This window comes from Trachemys scripta, chromosome 9 (assembly GCF_013100865.1).
Source record: "Trachemys scripta elegans isolate TJP31775 chromosome 9, CAS_Tse_1.0, whole genome shotgun sequence".
Taxonomy (NCBI): domain Eukaryota; kingdom Metazoa; phylum Chordata; order Testudines; family Emydidae; genus Trachemys; species Trachemys scripta.
The window spans coordinates 55140528-55156583 of NC_048306.1; the positions used below are offsets into that span (position 1 = coordinate 55140528).

Here is a 16056-nt window from a genome sequence, read left to right on the forward strand (position 1 = left end):
AATCCACTAGCCAGGAAACAATCTACCACGTTGTGCTACTGACAGGACTAAAATGTGGTACAAATGAATATACTGATCAGTAGAGTAAGCAGATGTAACTAAAACATATGGGGAACTGATGGTCTCATTGAGAAAGAGCCATTTCTACACACACGTTTTTCAGAGTAAAAATGCACTTTAAGGTTCAACTTATAAGAAATAAACTTTTAAATATATGGAAATACAGAATTACATCCACTACAACAAAAACTAAGGGCCCTTGGCCTACCACCTGGGGCAGTAGTGTACGTGGGAAACTGAAGCTGAGCCAGAAGTCTGGTCCCTTCTAAAGTTGACCAGCACACCTCATTAAACTCCACCCAAACTATCAGAGTGCTCTGAAGTACTATGGAAGTTGTCCAGGTTTTGAAATGCCTCTTACATTTAGAACATTTTTATTACGCTTATCAGCACCTCAGACATGGCCCTGTGTCCTACATCTCACCAGTGCCTCAAAGAAATTGAATTAGAAGCCCTTCAGATGTGTTGTTTTGTAGCTGGAATTTGGAAAAAAAAATAAAATAAAATGTAAGAGCGTTTGAATAATTTCCAAACTATGATTAGTGCCACTTTCATTCCTAAATCCCTGTCTTTAAAATGCCGTGTGTGATTAAACTAATATTTGATCAAAGTGTTAGCCGTGACCACAGACCACATAAGTGAAATTTGACACTCAAAGGATTTTAACCAAGGAATTTAAGAAAGGAACTTGAAGAACAAAGTCCCAGGTACCTCTGACAGCCGCAGGGAAGGGATTTGCAAACTTATTCACATATTCTGCCTCTGCATCTGTTTCTTTTCCTCTGAAAATGATCCGGACAGCACCCTAGAAAGACATACAAACATGCCCTGAAACTGGACTGAAATAATTAATCCATCTTGAAAAAAAACTTTTATTTAAGACATAGGATTTAAAGCACTACAATAAAAGCTGTGCTATAAACTAGTAAGATACTTCAGAAAAAAATCAGTTGCATTAATCTCAGCAAGTCTCCTCAATGATTTTTCAGAGATAGTTATGGCTGCTGGAAGTCAGAAGTGAAACACAGCCTGCATTTACCTTTGCACCCATTACTGCAACCTCTGCTGTAGGCCATGCGTAATTAACATCTCCTCGTAAATGCTTCGAACTCATCACATCATATGCACCCCCATAAGCCTGGAAGAGACAGAAAGTCATTGATATCAGACAAATGCACAACAGCAACAAACTAAATCCCTTCTGCAAGTATTGCCATTCCAGAGACAAGGACACACTGAAGAGAGCCCAAGATGGTCCATTTCGAGAGCAACTGCTCAGCATTAGCATAACTTTGCTCCAAACTTCACAGGAAGCCTGTGTCCAGGTTGACCTCTATCTAACAGAAGCACTAAACTAAAGTGAGACAACGGAGGTGTCTAAACCTAATGACATGAAAGTACTACTTTTAGTATCTGCTTTTATAAACGTGTCCATCACAAAGGCCTCCTCCTTCCTCATCACGAAAGGGTTAATGTATCGAAAGTACAGTAGTGCCATAATACATACCTGCTGGTCTCGACTCAGAAAGACCTTTTGAAAATGACAAACAAGTTGTCGTTGCAGGTTGAGAATGGTACTTCTGAGCAAAACTGTACCAGAATGAGAAAAGAAAACGGAACCTATTTAGAATTCAGTTGATACTATCCTCATCTTTATGGTTCTATCAAATAGCCAATTAGTGCAGAATCAAGACATCCAATTTTAGCATCTTTATTCTTTACACTGCTGATACCAGCAATATATCAATGCTGAACATAAAAAAGAGAAATCAAAAGTTATCTTAAGAGTTCAGAAATTTACATGAAAATAATGTATTGCCAAGCCATGAAACAGTGAATCTGCAGCAACTAATGAGAACATAAAAATGGCCACACTGGATCAGACCAATGGTCCATATTGCCTAGTATCCTGTCTTCCGACAGTGGCCAATGCCAGGTGCTTCAGAGAGAATGAACAGTACAGGCAATCATCGAGGGGATCCATCCCATCATCCACTCCCAGCTTCCGGCAAACAAACTAGGGACACCCAGAGCATGGGGATGCATCCCTGACCATATTAGCTAATAGCCTTTGATGGACCTATCCTCCATGAACTTATCTCAGTCTTTTATGAACCCAGTTATACTTTTGGCCTTCACAACATCCCCTAGCAATGAGTTTCACAGGTTGATTATGCATCCGAAGAAGTGGGCTGTAGTCCACGAAAGCTTATGCTCTAATAAATCTGTTAGTCTCTAAGGCCTGGTCTATACTACCCGCCTGAATCGGCGGGTAGAAATCGACCTCTCGGGGATCGATTTATCGCGTCCCGTCGGGACGCGACAATCGATCCCCGAATCGGCGCTCTAACTCCACCAGCGGAGGTGGTAGTAAGCGCCGCCGACAAAAAGCGGCAGAAGTCGATTTTGCCGCCGTCCTCACAACGGGGTAAGTCGGCTGTAATACGTCGAATTCAGCTACGCTATTCACGTAGCTGAATTTGCGTATCTTAAATCGACTCCCCGCTGTAGTGTAGATGTACCCTAAGGTGCCACAAGTACTCCTGTTCTTTTTACAGGTTGATTGTGCACTGTGTGAAGAAGTACTTCCTTTTGTTTGTTTTAAACTTGCTGCCTATTAATTTCATTGGGTGACCCCTGCTTCTTGTGTTATGTGAAGAGGTAAACAACACTTCCGTATTCACTTTCTCCACACCATTCATGATTCTATAGACATTTATCATATCACCCCTTAGTCATTTCAGCTTGGGAAAGGAGAAGTCCCAGGCTTTTTAATCTCTCCTCATATGGAAGCTGTTCCATACCCTTCATCATTTTTGTTGCCCTTCTCTGTGCCTTTTCCATTTCTAATATATCTTTTATAAGATGGGGCAACCCAACCAGAACTGCATGCAATATTCAAGTTGTGGGTGTACCATGGATTTATATAGTGGCATTATGATCTTTTCTGTCTCATTATCTATCCCTTTCCTAGTGGGTTCCTAACATTCTGTTAGCTTTTTTGACTGGCACTGCACCAGTGGATGTTGAGTGGATGTTTCCAGAGTACTATCCACAATGACTAAGATCTTTTTCTTGAATGGTAGCAGCTAATTTAGACGCCATCATTTTGTATGTATAGTTGGGATTATGTTTTCCAATGTGCATTACTTTGCATTTATCAACATTGAATTTCATCTGCCATTTTGTTGCCCAGTCACCAAGTTTTATGAGACCCTTTGTAACTCTTCGCAATCTGCTTTGGACTTAGTTGTCTTGAGTAATTTTGTATCTGCAAATTTTGCCTCTTCACTGTTTACCCGTTTTTCCAGATCATTTATGCATATGTTGAACAGCACTGATCCCAGTACAGATCCTTGGGGGACACCACAATTCACTTCTCTCCACTCTGAAAATTGACCTTTTTTTTTTGGTCCTTTGTTTCATGTCTTTTATCCAGTTACTGATCCATAAGAGGACCTTCCCTCTTATCCTATGACTGCTTACTTTGCACAAAAACTTTGGTGAGGGACCTTGTCAAAGGTCTTCTGAAAATCCAAGTACACTATATCCACTGGATCACCTTTCTTCACACGTTTGTTGACTCTTTCAAAGAATTCTAACAGAGTGATGAGGCATGATTTCCCTTTACAAAGCCGTGTTGAATCTTCCCCAACACATGATGTTCATCTATGTGTGTGATAATTCTGTTCGTTACTATAGTTTCGAACGATTTGCATGATACTGAAGTTAGGCTTACTGTCCTGCAATTGCCAGGATCGCCTCTGGAGCCTTTTTAAAAAATTGGTGTCACATTAGCTATCCCTACTGTCATCTCGTACAGAGGCTGATTTAAATGATAGGTTACAAACTACACTTAGTAGTTCTGCAATTTCACATTTGAGTTCCTTCAGAACTCTTGAAGGAATACTATGTGGTCCTGGTGACTTATTACTGTTTAATTTACCAATTTGTTCCAAAACCTCCTCTACTGACACCTCAATCTGGGAAAGCTCCTCAGATTTGTCACCTAAAAAGAATGGTTCAAGTGTGGGAATCTCCCTCACATCCTATGCAGTGAAGACTGATGCAAAGAATTTATTTAGTTTCTCTGCAATGGCCTTATCTTCCTTGAGTGCTCCTTTAGCACCTCGATTGTCCAGTGGCCCACTGTTTATTTGGCAGGCTTCCTGGTTCTGATGTACTTAAAAATGATTTTGCAATCCTTTTTGGCAATCTTTCTGGCTTAGTTAGTAGCTGTCCTCGTGGAAAACACTTTTTCTCCCCATGTTTTCAAAGTTGCTTTTTTTCTCCTGAAGACTCACTCTCACAGGCCTGTTGAGAGCTAAACCGCTCAGCTCTACTCTTATGATTCAGAATTATGACAGGATCAAAGAGAAGCCAGTTGTATGCAGAATCTGCATGGTGCTGCAAAGATGTGATTTGAGAACTCAATCATCTTCTTAAATTTTTCTTCATCTGTCCTCTTGGAGGAACCTACCTTTACATGACAACAGAACAGTACTTCCAAGGACTTCTTAATATTCCCTGATGGGCAATTATTCAGATTTTTCAATTTCATTCAGATCTTTGATGGACCCAAAGATGTCTCAGTGTTGCAATGCAGTTTCCACAGGGTGAGCAGCTAAAGCCATCTCTGCTAGTCCTTATTCTAAAAGCAAATGTTGGACAGGCAAAAGAGGTTTACAGTGACACCCCTGACACAAACAGTGCCGGCATGTGAGAAGGAAGGCGTTTTTACTCCACAAGGCCCACAATCTGAAGATTGGGCATTTCACTTTGTCGGCCATTACAAACAATCAGGAACTAGCCAACAAAACTTTATTATTATTATTTTTTTACTATTAATGGTGAATTACAATAAACACACACTAAATTTCAGTTAAAGTAGAACTGCACAAGAGAAAGGGAAAGAGGAATAGTTAGGGTCCCAAGACCACTTGTGATGGCACACTCAGAGGGAACAGTAATGATTTAGAACACTGGGCTCCATATGCACACTTTCTCATGGTTACACAGCTCTGAACATTCCGAGACCATTGAGTCAGGGCATGCATCTTCCAAAACGAGGATCTGAAGGGGCTCAAGGAGCAGGTTCTTGGACAGAGAAGAAATAGGGAGAGATTAGACAGGAAGAAGCAGTAGCAGGGTTTGATGAACGTATTATGCTACAAGGAGGAGTCAAAATGACACCAGGGTGGCAAGCTGAGGAGAAAGGGAGGATTCTGGAGTTTTTGACAACAATAGTGAAAGTAGGGAGAAGGGTAGAAAGATAAGAAGTTCAGTTTTTGCCACGTTGAGTTGGAAGAGTGTCTTATTAGCAATTCAAAAGGTGAGGCTGAACGGAGAAGGAAAAGCGAGATGATGCTAACTGAACCCCTGAGAGCAGCTAAGGTATGTACAGTTTGCATTTACAAGGCACCTATCAGTACGGTGTCTAACAGAAGAAAGAACAGATAGGAACAGAAGGGCGAAGGGAAGGGTACTAAGGACAGAACTCTGAGGGACAATGAAAAAGCATAAGATAGAGGAGCAGCCATGTAAGGAAATGTTAACAGAGCAGCAGAGGAGGAAGGAGGAGAACACAGACTCACCACAGCTCCAGGAGGAGAGGCAATAGAAGGATTCAATTGTCTAAAATGACAAAAAGTTCAGAGAATGCCAAGTCTGGATCTGGCCAGAGTTAGGTCATTTGTGACCTCAGTGAGAGAAATTCAGTGACGTGGAGGGGACAGACACTTGTCTGCAAGAGATCCAGGTGAGGAAATGAAGGTGAAAGCATACAGAATATTGAAGGAGCTTAGCGGCAAAGGGCAGGGAGGAGTTGTAGCAACATTCTGACAGGTGAGTAGAGACATAAGCTGCTTGAAAGTTGAAAGAAAGAAGCCTTATGAGAGAGGAAGCAAGAGACAACAGGAGTCCAGAAGGAAGTCACCTCTGAATAACATTACTTCTAGCAGACAAGGAGGCCTTGGAGAACACCAAGAAATAATGACCCCTTACCTTTCTGGTGATGATAGTAATTTTGGGCACAGTTGCTTCTGCAAAGGCAAACAGTAGTTTTGCACCATGACGTATGATTCCTCCATACTCCTGAGCTGTGCCTAAAAATTATGAGAACCAAAAAACCTTTTCAGGAAAGTTACCAAAAACACATCACTTCATGTGGACAGCTCTCTCTAGGTGCTGCCAGCAGATCAGCTAGCACTTATCAAAGCCGCACACCCCCAGTAGTGTTTACTGTACAATAGTGTACTCCACATCTCCATGCTGGACAATAGGGTAAGGAACGCTCATATGGAGAACTGCAATGAATGTATACCACAGGTGAACAGCAGCTATATGGTATCACAATACCATAAAAATATTGTTAATAGGTTCCCATTTGGTGGCAAATTTTGGTTCAGCTGAAAATAGTACAAGACCCCAACCTATTTATCAGAGAAAAATTCCTCCTTATCTGCTAATTTCACTTCTCTGGAAACATAATACTCTGACGTGGAGAAGGGTGTGTTTTTTCACTTCAGACTCAAGGACTGTTCAAAGCCATCATTCAGGGTCAGCAGCAGGAAAAGACATTCCTTCCTAGAACTTGCCAGAGCTGTGAATCCTACACAAGAGAATAATTACAAACACAGACAGCAAAGACAATCTCAGGCCATACTTGAAAACAAATACTGGGCTTCCATCAGCATACTGCAATTAATTTGGGTAAGAAAACATCAGTGAGACACAGCAGCCCTGGTGAGTTACAGTGAAAAGGAACGATAGATAAAAATCTGTGCCCTAAATACACTTCTCCCAACATAAAGCAGTCATAAGGGGAGGATTTGCTGACATGTCCTTTCTTAGAAGTGAAATTAGCAGGCAGGCAAAGAGTTTTCCTTCATCACTCTGAGGTCCTGGGTTCCCCTGAAGGTTGAGGAATCATTCCCCTGGTTCTAATGATGGAAATATAGCTGCAAGAGACACCATCCTGAACTTCTGAGACTTGGCAAAGTTGTTTAGGAATCTTAGATCTAAAGTCAATCTCCACCCTCCATTCTTTTTCGGGACCAGAAAATAGTTGGAATAAAATCTTTTCCTTCTGTGCTTAATAGGAAATAGTTCCACAACTCCCATTCAGAGAAGTGAGTCGACTTCTTGCTTTAACAGGTGTTCGTGAGGGGGTCCCTGAGGAGAAACAGGACGGGGGGGGGGGTATACTGGAGGAAGGTAAAATTTCCCAGATCTTATAATCTCCAGCACCCATTTATCCAATGTGATTCTCTTCCATGTAGGAAGACAGCGGGAGAGATGATTTCTGAAGGGTGGAAGTTGGGAAAAATGGTGTATATATAGCTCAGTTTAGTGGGACAGTTCCGGGCCCTCAACCAGCCCATCGAAACTGATGCTTGGATGATGATGATGATGGTTCTGTAGTGGGTGCAGAGGGAGCAGGTGGTCTCTTTCTCTGGAATCTCAACTTTTTCCTGGGTGGTTCAAACAGTCTCTGGGATCTGGAGAATGAAGTGGGATCTTTGAGCCATTTGGGATCTACTAAACCTTCATTTGTTTATAGGTGTGTAAGTCTCAAGAGATCTCAGAGTGACTCTGGAATCCTTAAAGGTATGCAACGAATCACCAGAGGACCCCTGTGAACAGTTCGAGGCCATCAAAGGGAAGGTCCTCAGCCATGCTTTGGACATCCCTTGGGAATCCAGACAGCTAGAACTAGGACATCCTCCACATGACCACTGCCATAGAAATGGATTGAGCAGCAGTGTTGGCTGTGTCCAATGAGGTTTGTAGCAATGTTCTGGTTAACAGCTGACCCTTGTTAATAACAGCTTGAAACTGGTCACACTGATCAGTTGGCAGATGCTCAATAAAGGTGGTGATTTTGGCATAATTTGAATGATTATATTTAGCTATGAGAGCTTGACAGTTCACAATCCTAAATTGAAAAGTCACGGATGAGTAGTCTTTCTGTTGACTAGATCAAAGCATTTTTGGTTGTTAACAAATCGCATAGCCTTTGCATGATATCATCTGCCATGTTCGTTCACTGCCTCCACAACCAGTGAGTTCAGAGTTGGATGGGCGAACAGAAATTCAGAGTCTTTAGCTGGGATGTACTATTTCTTACTGACTCATTTACATGTCAGCGGAATTGTCACAGAGGCCCGCCAGATGGATTTCGCAAGATCCACCAGGGCCTCGTTTATAGGCAGGGCAGCTCGGGTAGAGGGAGTTCATTGGAGGATGTCCAGGAGCTTATGTTGTGACTTTCAAGGGAATCTGCAATGTGCTTCATTAACTCTTGGAAATCTCTGAACTCATCAGCCACAGACAATAGGGGAGGCATAACAACCTCATACGGGGAAGATTAAGAAATATTTGTTTGGGAAGAGTGATGGGGCAGCTGCCTCTCACTGTTAGAAAAGGAGTTAAAAGCAGCCCATTAGAAAGGGGCTGAGAGGAGTAACCAGTCATGGCCCGGCAGGCTCCTATAAGAAGGGCTGCAGGGCAGAGCAGAGTTCAGTAGCTGACTGAAGCTCCAGAGGAGAAGACCAGGCTCCTAGCAGGAGGAAGGATTGCCAGCACCTGGGACAGAGCAGTGCTGCAAGCAGGGACCAGGGGAGCTTGAGAGAGCTCCTGGCTGGCTGCTAGGGCCTGCAGGCTGAGGCCCTGAGATAAGGGCAGAAGAGGGTGCTGGAGTCACATGATAAGCGGCCCTGGAACAATGGATCGCAGTTGCCACTGAGGGAGTAGCTGGACAGAGATTGCAGGTCCCCTGGTGAGATTGCAGGTCCCCCGGAGGGGGGGGGGGGGGAAACACAGAGTGTGGCACAGCCAGAGGGCAGTGTCACTAAAGATGCCACAGTCCTGGGAGTGGTGTGAGTCCTGGTACAAAAGTGATGGGAGCAATGCACCCCAGACGAGTGTGCCCCGGGAAGCAGAGCTAATTCCCATGACAGCCAGCAGGAGGCACCAGAATGGTGATTCGCACCCCGTCACAGGGAATAATCTCTTTACTCTGCCTTAGTCTCCTGTTCCTCAAAGGGTTTTTGTGTCTGAGGTAATGGAGGAGGAGCTGAAGCAGGGAAGCGTCTCCTCCATATTCCCCACAAGAGACTAGGGGCCTGGGAAAATTGCTGAGGATATGAAGCCCAAGGATCACAGTATGGCCAATGGAGAGGTCTGAAAGGCATCAGGAGTGGCATCCATTGGTTGCTTGAACAAGGTCGGAGGAACCTGGGGCCTGTCTTTGGTGGAACTCCCCCTTCTTGTCAAAAGCGTCAGGATGGACAATCACTTGTCTGAAGTGTTGGGGAGCACTGGATCGAAATATTCAAATTGGAGGAAAATTCCTCCTCTTTAAGATGGGGAGCCCCAGCTTTCTGAAAGTGTTGGAGAGTCAAGCGGCACACAGGGAAAGGTCCCACCTCCATGACCATGCTTGTCTTGGTACCGATAAGTTCTTACTACCAACTAACAAGGGAGACTCAGGAACCTCAAAAAGAAATAGATCCCCTGAATTCCTGCAGTACTGGGTGGGTTTGAAGAGCAGGGCTCCGTTCTGTTATTGGTACTGAGGGTATATGCTGCCCTGGCAAGTCCACTCTCGTCAAAGTAGTCAGTACTGATGAGGATGCCTCGGGGGCCACAGAAACCGCATGAGAAGCATATCTTCCTGGTACTGAGGCCAACTTGGATATAGATGGTAATGAAAAATTTGTGGGTACTGTCCTCTGAGAGGTGGAATATTTCGTTGATGCAGTGTCCTGCTTGTGCAGCACTGAACGTTTCATTACTGAGTTATGTTTGCTGCCCTTTTTCTCTGCTGAGCCTGGAGCCCTGGGTAGAGAATCAACACTAAGAGTGTCTAGAGCCTCAGCTGTATCCAGGGTAGAATATGAGGTTTCCACAGCGGTCTTGTTCTGTGGGGACCAAGGTCTTTTTGAGGTGGCATCTTTCTGTGGGAATGACTCAGTTTTCTGTGGGTATTCTCTGCGGATTTACTTCGGGTAGACCAAAGTAAATATGCCGAAGTTGACAGGGCACTGTGTTCGCCCAACACTGATGTCGGTGGGTGGGAGGGAGGTGGTCTCCTGGCCTGGATCTGAGGCTAGTTGGAGGGAATGCTCCATCATTAAGAGTCTGTTTTAGCTCCTGATTTTTTCTTGCCCTGTCCTTAAAACCAGAGCAGATGGAGCACCTTTGTGGGATATGAGACTCTCCCACGCAGCAGATACCATCATTGTCCATCATTGACCAGGATGGCCTCCCGGCAAGAGACGCACCGCTTGAAGCCCAGAGAGTCTGGCATACCCCAGGGTAACAGTATGTAGGAGGGGAAGGTCCCCCTCCCCAGAGGGGAAAGAGATTGAAAGTCTCTCCTTTATCAGGGCACTGAGTAGCAGAACTGCTGGAAGCACATACTCCACCTGTTCTGACACAGGTGGTCAACCGGGAATTCACACCCCACTGGCCCTTTCTCCCCACATCACCAGTCAGGAGAACTAATAGGTGATGCAGTGGGTTTGCTCTCAACTGCACCTTTGCGGGAACAATCCCTCTCACACCTCCCAAGGCAGCAGTGCAGCTCTGCATGACCTTAATACAAGGCAGAGTAGGAACACCATAGCTGAGCCCTTTTTGAGGTACTTGGAATCTCAAAATAACAAGGAAACGCAGAGCAAGTGAAGTGCAAATAACTTCTGATCTAGCTGCGATGAGGGCAGGATTTCTGGGCTGCTGGCAAGGAAACAGCCCATCTTTGGCTGGGCCCTGCATGATGACTTTGCAACTGCTCTGGCACCTGAAGGGGATGAACACACCCAACCTGACAAACACGACCTTAGATAAAGAAACAAAGAGAAATGGTATTAAATATCCTAGTCCAACTGCCCTCCCACCCCAATCATAGGGAGTTACAAACACAGAGGGCCTACCTGGCAGAAATCCAGGAACATCCACAAAAGTGATCAGAGGAATGTTGAAAGCATCACAGAATCGAACAAAACGGGCTCCCTTCACAGAAGAATTTATATCTAAACACCCTAGTGTTCAAAAACAGAGGACGACATATTTTATGGGGCTTTTAAACTGTTCTAATAAATTCTAACCTTCTGATAGTGCATTCAGGGTACTATCAGGATCTCACTGTATAGTTTTTCTGTATTATCTTGTATTTCATCCAAATTATTCCTGTTTCTGTATTTCTAGTTGTGGAGGATTATTGTTTGTCTGATTCGTGATGTTCCCTCCCCCCCACACTTCACTTCAAGGTCACGGATAAAAAAATTTAAAACACCTAAGGGTAACTGAAAGGCAGAGAGACCTATGTGCTTTTAATATTATGGGATATTCTCCCATAATAATATAGCATGCTATAGGGTTATATTACTTTAACACTAAGAATGTGACATGTATTCTATCTGTATTTATATTATTTCTTTGTATTGCAACCACACAGAGAGGCCTCAATCAGATAGTGTCTGCGTTGTGGTGAGTGCTGTACAATTCTATGAGAGATAGTTCCTGCCCCAAAGAGCTTACAATCAAACAGTGCCATTTTAAAGTATTTTTGTATCCTTTTTTCTTTTCATTGCCATAAACCTTAGATAACTTCATCATTAAACATTATACATATGTCTCCACATCCAGCGTAAAACCACAACTTTACACTGACACACATAGCAACACCAGCATTTTCATTTCATACAGTCAGAATTTAAGGCCACATGAGACCACCAGATCATCTAGTCTGACCTTTTGTATGGCACAGGCCACCACCACTACCCAGGACCCACACACTAACCCAACGACTGAAATAAGACCAAATTAAAATGAGATCCACAGGCAGAGAATAGGAGGGAGTGAGATGCACTAGCGCTTGAGGCCCCTGCAATTGCACGGAAATGATTAAGTGAGATATCTGCAGTGTTGTAGCTGTGTCAGTCCCAGGATATTAGCGACACCAGGTGGGTGAGGTAATATTTTATTGTTGCTGAGCTAGACAAGTTTTTGACCCACACAGAGCTCATCTTCAGTCTGGGAATGGCACTCAGTGTCACAGCTAAATACAAGATCAAACTGATAGTTTAGCATAAGTAGTTAGATATAGTCTAAGGGACCATTCCAGGTGAAGTGGTCCATTAATTATATCCAGATAATTCCTGCAAGTGCCCCATGCCCACATGCTACAGAGGAAGGTGAAACTCCCCCTAGGTCACTGCCAATCTGACCTGGAGGAAAATTACTTCCCAACTCCACATATGGCGATCAGTTAAATCCTGGGCATGTGAGCAAGAACCAGTCAAGCCAAGCACCTGAAAGAGAGAATGCTAGGTACTACCTGAGAGCCCTGGCCCACTCCATGCAGAGTCCCATCTCCAATCATGGTCATCCCTGATGCTTCACAGAAAGGAGATAAAAAAATCTCCCAGAATACACTGGGCGAGGGGGGAGAAGATCCCTTCCTGACCTCTGCATGTGTCCAGCTGAAACCCTGAAGCTTGAGCTTTAGGAAAAAAGTTACCTTTTCCGTAACTGGAGTTTTTCGAGATGTGTTGCTTGTGTCTATTCCACAGTAGGTGTGCGTGCTTGCCACGTGCACCGGTGCTGGAAGTTTTCCCCCTAGCAGTACTCATAGGGGGATGGGGGGGGAAGAGTGCCCCCCGCAACCCCTGGAGTGGCGCCTGCCTGGCGCGGTATAAGGGGAGCTGCGCGCTCCCCCACACCCTCAGTTCCTTCTTACCAGACAACTCCAACAGAGGGAAAGGAGGGTGGGATGTGGAATAGACATGAGCAACACATCTCGAAGAACACCAGTTACGGAAAAGGTAACCGTTTTTTCTTCTTCGAGTGATTGCTCATGTGTATTCCACAGTAGGTGATTCCAAGCTATATCTGTTGGAGGTGGGTAGGAGTTCACAAGTTCCTAGGACGGAGGGCAGCCCTGCTGAACTCCATGTCATCCCTGGTTTGGGAGACGATCGCATGTTGTGAGGTGAATGTGTGAACCGACAACCACGTGGCGGCCCTACAAATGTCCTGGCTGGGGATGTGGCCATGAAGGCAGCCGACAAGGCCTGTGCCCGGGTCATATGCCCTCTCAATGGGTGGCGGAAGAACGCCCGCCAGCTCGTAACAGGAACGGATGCACAAAGTGATCCAATTGGAAAGCCGTTGGGTGGAAATCGGCTGGCCTCTCGCGTGCTCAGCCGAGGCGACAAACAGTTGCGAGGACTTTCTGAATGGTTTAGTCCCCTCGAGGTAGAAAGCCAGAGCCCGCCGCACGTCGAGCCTGTGGAGGTGGCATTCCTCACTGGAAGCATGAGGCTTGGGGCAGAGGACCAGTAGAAAAATGTCCTGACCCATGTGGTAGGCGGAGACCACTTGGAGGAACGCAGGGTGTGGGCGGAGCTGGACTTTGTCCTTATGAAAGACCGTCAGGGCCCTGAGCTCTGAGACTCGCCTGGCCGACGTGATAGCAACCAGGAAGGCCACCTTCCACAAGAGGTGAGACCAGGAGCACATGGCCAGTGGTTCAAACGGGGACCCTGTGAGACGAGCCAACACCAGGTTCAGATCCCACTGTGGAACCGGGGGTCTAGAATATGGGAAAAGACGGTCTAGCTCCTTAAGAAACTGGCCAGTCATAGCATGGGAAAACACCATGTGTCCTTGCACCTGCAAATGGAAGGCCGATATGGTCGCCAGGTGCACCTTGATGGACGAGGGCACCAGGCCCTGGGCCCTCAGGTGGAAGAGGTAATCAAGGATAAGCTGGATCGGGGTAGTCACTGGGGAGACACCCTGGTCCGCCGCCCGCCTAGAAAATCGGGACCAGGTCGCCAAATAAGCGCGGCAAGTGGCAGGCCATCTACTTTCAAGGAGGACGCGCTGAACTTGCTCTGAGCACGTTCTTTCTTCTCCACCTAACCACTGAGCAGCCACATCATAAGGTGAAGAGCCGCTAGGTTGGGATGAAGGAGGCGGCCCTGGTCCTGTGAGAGCAGGTCTGGGCGGAGTGGCAACCGCTGCGGCGGAGCTACCACCAGGCCTGTGAGGGTCCTGTACCAATACTGCCTGGGCCTTGTCCGACTTTATCTTCTGCAGGACTCTGCTGATTAGAGGGAGTGGGGGGAAGGCGTAGAGAAGCCGGCCTGACCAGGACAGGAGAAAGGCGTCGGAGATAGCGCCCCTCCCCAGGCTCCCCCAGAGCAGAACTGGGGGCATCGCTGGTTTTGCCGAGTCGCGAATAGGTCCACCTGGAGAGTTCCCCACCTTTGGAAGAGCTGTTGGACCACTTCCAGGTGCAGGGACCACTCGTGTTGCGAGAAGTCCCTGCTCAAGCAACTCGCCCTCTTGTTGCAGGCGCCCGGTAAATAGAAGGCATTCAGGTGGATGTCGTGGGCTATACAGAAGTCCCACAGCCTGAGGGCTTCGAGGCAGACGGCAGAGGAGCAGGCCCCGCCTTGAGAAGGGAAGCTTTATTGGGGTTGGATCCCAGATGAGGACTGGCGGGTTGCCACCAAGTGTCCCGTCAAAATCGCCTTTTCCCCGCCTGCTTGCCCTTGGAGGGTCCAGGCTGGGGGGCAGGCCGAGACTGCCTGTGATGGCATCTCTTATAGTCCCGTTGCTTCTTATGGGCAGCCTCATTCTTTGGGAGGGCGGCTGGGGTCGGAGTCTGCTGCAGCTTGAACTTAGGTTTTGCTGGAGCCGGGACATAGAGGCCCAGAGTCTGGAGGGTCGTGTGGGAGTCCTTCATGCCATGCAGCCTTGTATCTGTTTCCTCTGCGAACAGAGCTTTCCCATCAAATGGGAGATCCTGCATGGAAGATTGCGCCTTGCTGGAAAGCCTGGAGAGGAGCCATGACGCTCATCTCACAAACACCGAGGAGGCCATTGAATGTGTGGCCGCGTCCGCAGCATCTGAGGCAGCCTGCAGGGAAGCCCGAGCTGCCGTTGCCCCTTCCTCCACCAAAGCCATGAACTCCTTCTTATCGCGCTCCTGGAGGGAGACGTTTGCAGTGTATATTGGAAAAGGGGTAAAAGAAATGCAAACAAAACATGGTACTTAATTAAAATCCTATTAGGGCTCCAAAAGAAGCCACAATAGGTTGTGCTCTCTTTTTCAAATCTATGTGCGTTTTGGAGCAGGAAGTAAAAAGTAATCAGAACTCTGGTGGAAGTGGAATGTGTTCCTTTTAAGACAGTCTCCAAGCTGCTAATAGCTTTGGATCCAAAAGCAAGCCAAAAAAGCCTCTGTGTGAATGCAAGTTACCTAGCTGATGGGGGAAGGAGGAAACTGCCCATAAGTAGCAGCACAAAACCCCTGCAAATAATGAATACATCTGGACAGCAAACAAGCTACTAAAAGACTCAGATTATGGCCCTCCAGAAAAGGGAGGTGAAAAAACAAGTCAAGCCTGAAAATGAGGGGGACAGGTTAACCCTAAGACACTCTACAAGCATGCTGGCACCAGCAAAAGAATAACCCAAAATACCATGGATCTATGTTTTGTGTAGTTTGTCTGGAGTGTTTATCCTGTTGCTAGCATCATTTTGTTTCAATGAACAGAAAACCTCATAACATGGGTGGGGATGGCTTCAAAAGGCTGACCTGGGAGGGAGATGTGTATGGGAATGCAAAATGCTCAAGTAGGAGGCCAGCACCAGTGTAATAGCTACCATGGTACCTGGAAATAGAACGGCAACTAAAGTGGGCCCCACAAGCCCTATGGGAATAATGAGAAGGGGAGGAGCTCACTGGGAATCGATGGCGGGGTGTGTGAAATGGTGTTTATACAGAGAAGATGTTTGGATGTGCCCCTCTCCTATGACTATGGAGAAGCAGTATCAATGGCCTATGGCAAGGGTGTTTTGCTGGAAATGTACATATTACTGGGGGGCACAATTACACCAGCCCATGACCAAACTACACACACCTACATGCTGCTATTTGGACTTTAGTGCACAAATAAATCTGTAAATCTTATTGCT

The 16056-nt window shown here is 46.0% G+C and overlaps 1 protein-coding gene across 1 annotated transcript in view; it reads right to left on the bottom strand.

The window, feature by feature from the left end:
- PCCB (propionyl-CoA carboxylase subunit beta) overlaps positions 1 to 16056 on the bottom strand; it is a 70088-nt gene that overhangs the window by 1542 nt on the left and 52490 nt on the right. The window contains 4 exon segments of the mRNA XM_034781028.1: positions 772 to 865; positions 1100 to 1198; positions 6064 to 6164; positions 10998 to 11105. Coding sequence (XP_034636919.1) covers positions 772 to 865; positions 1100 to 1198; positions 6064 to 6164; positions 10998 to 11105 — 402 coding nt within the window.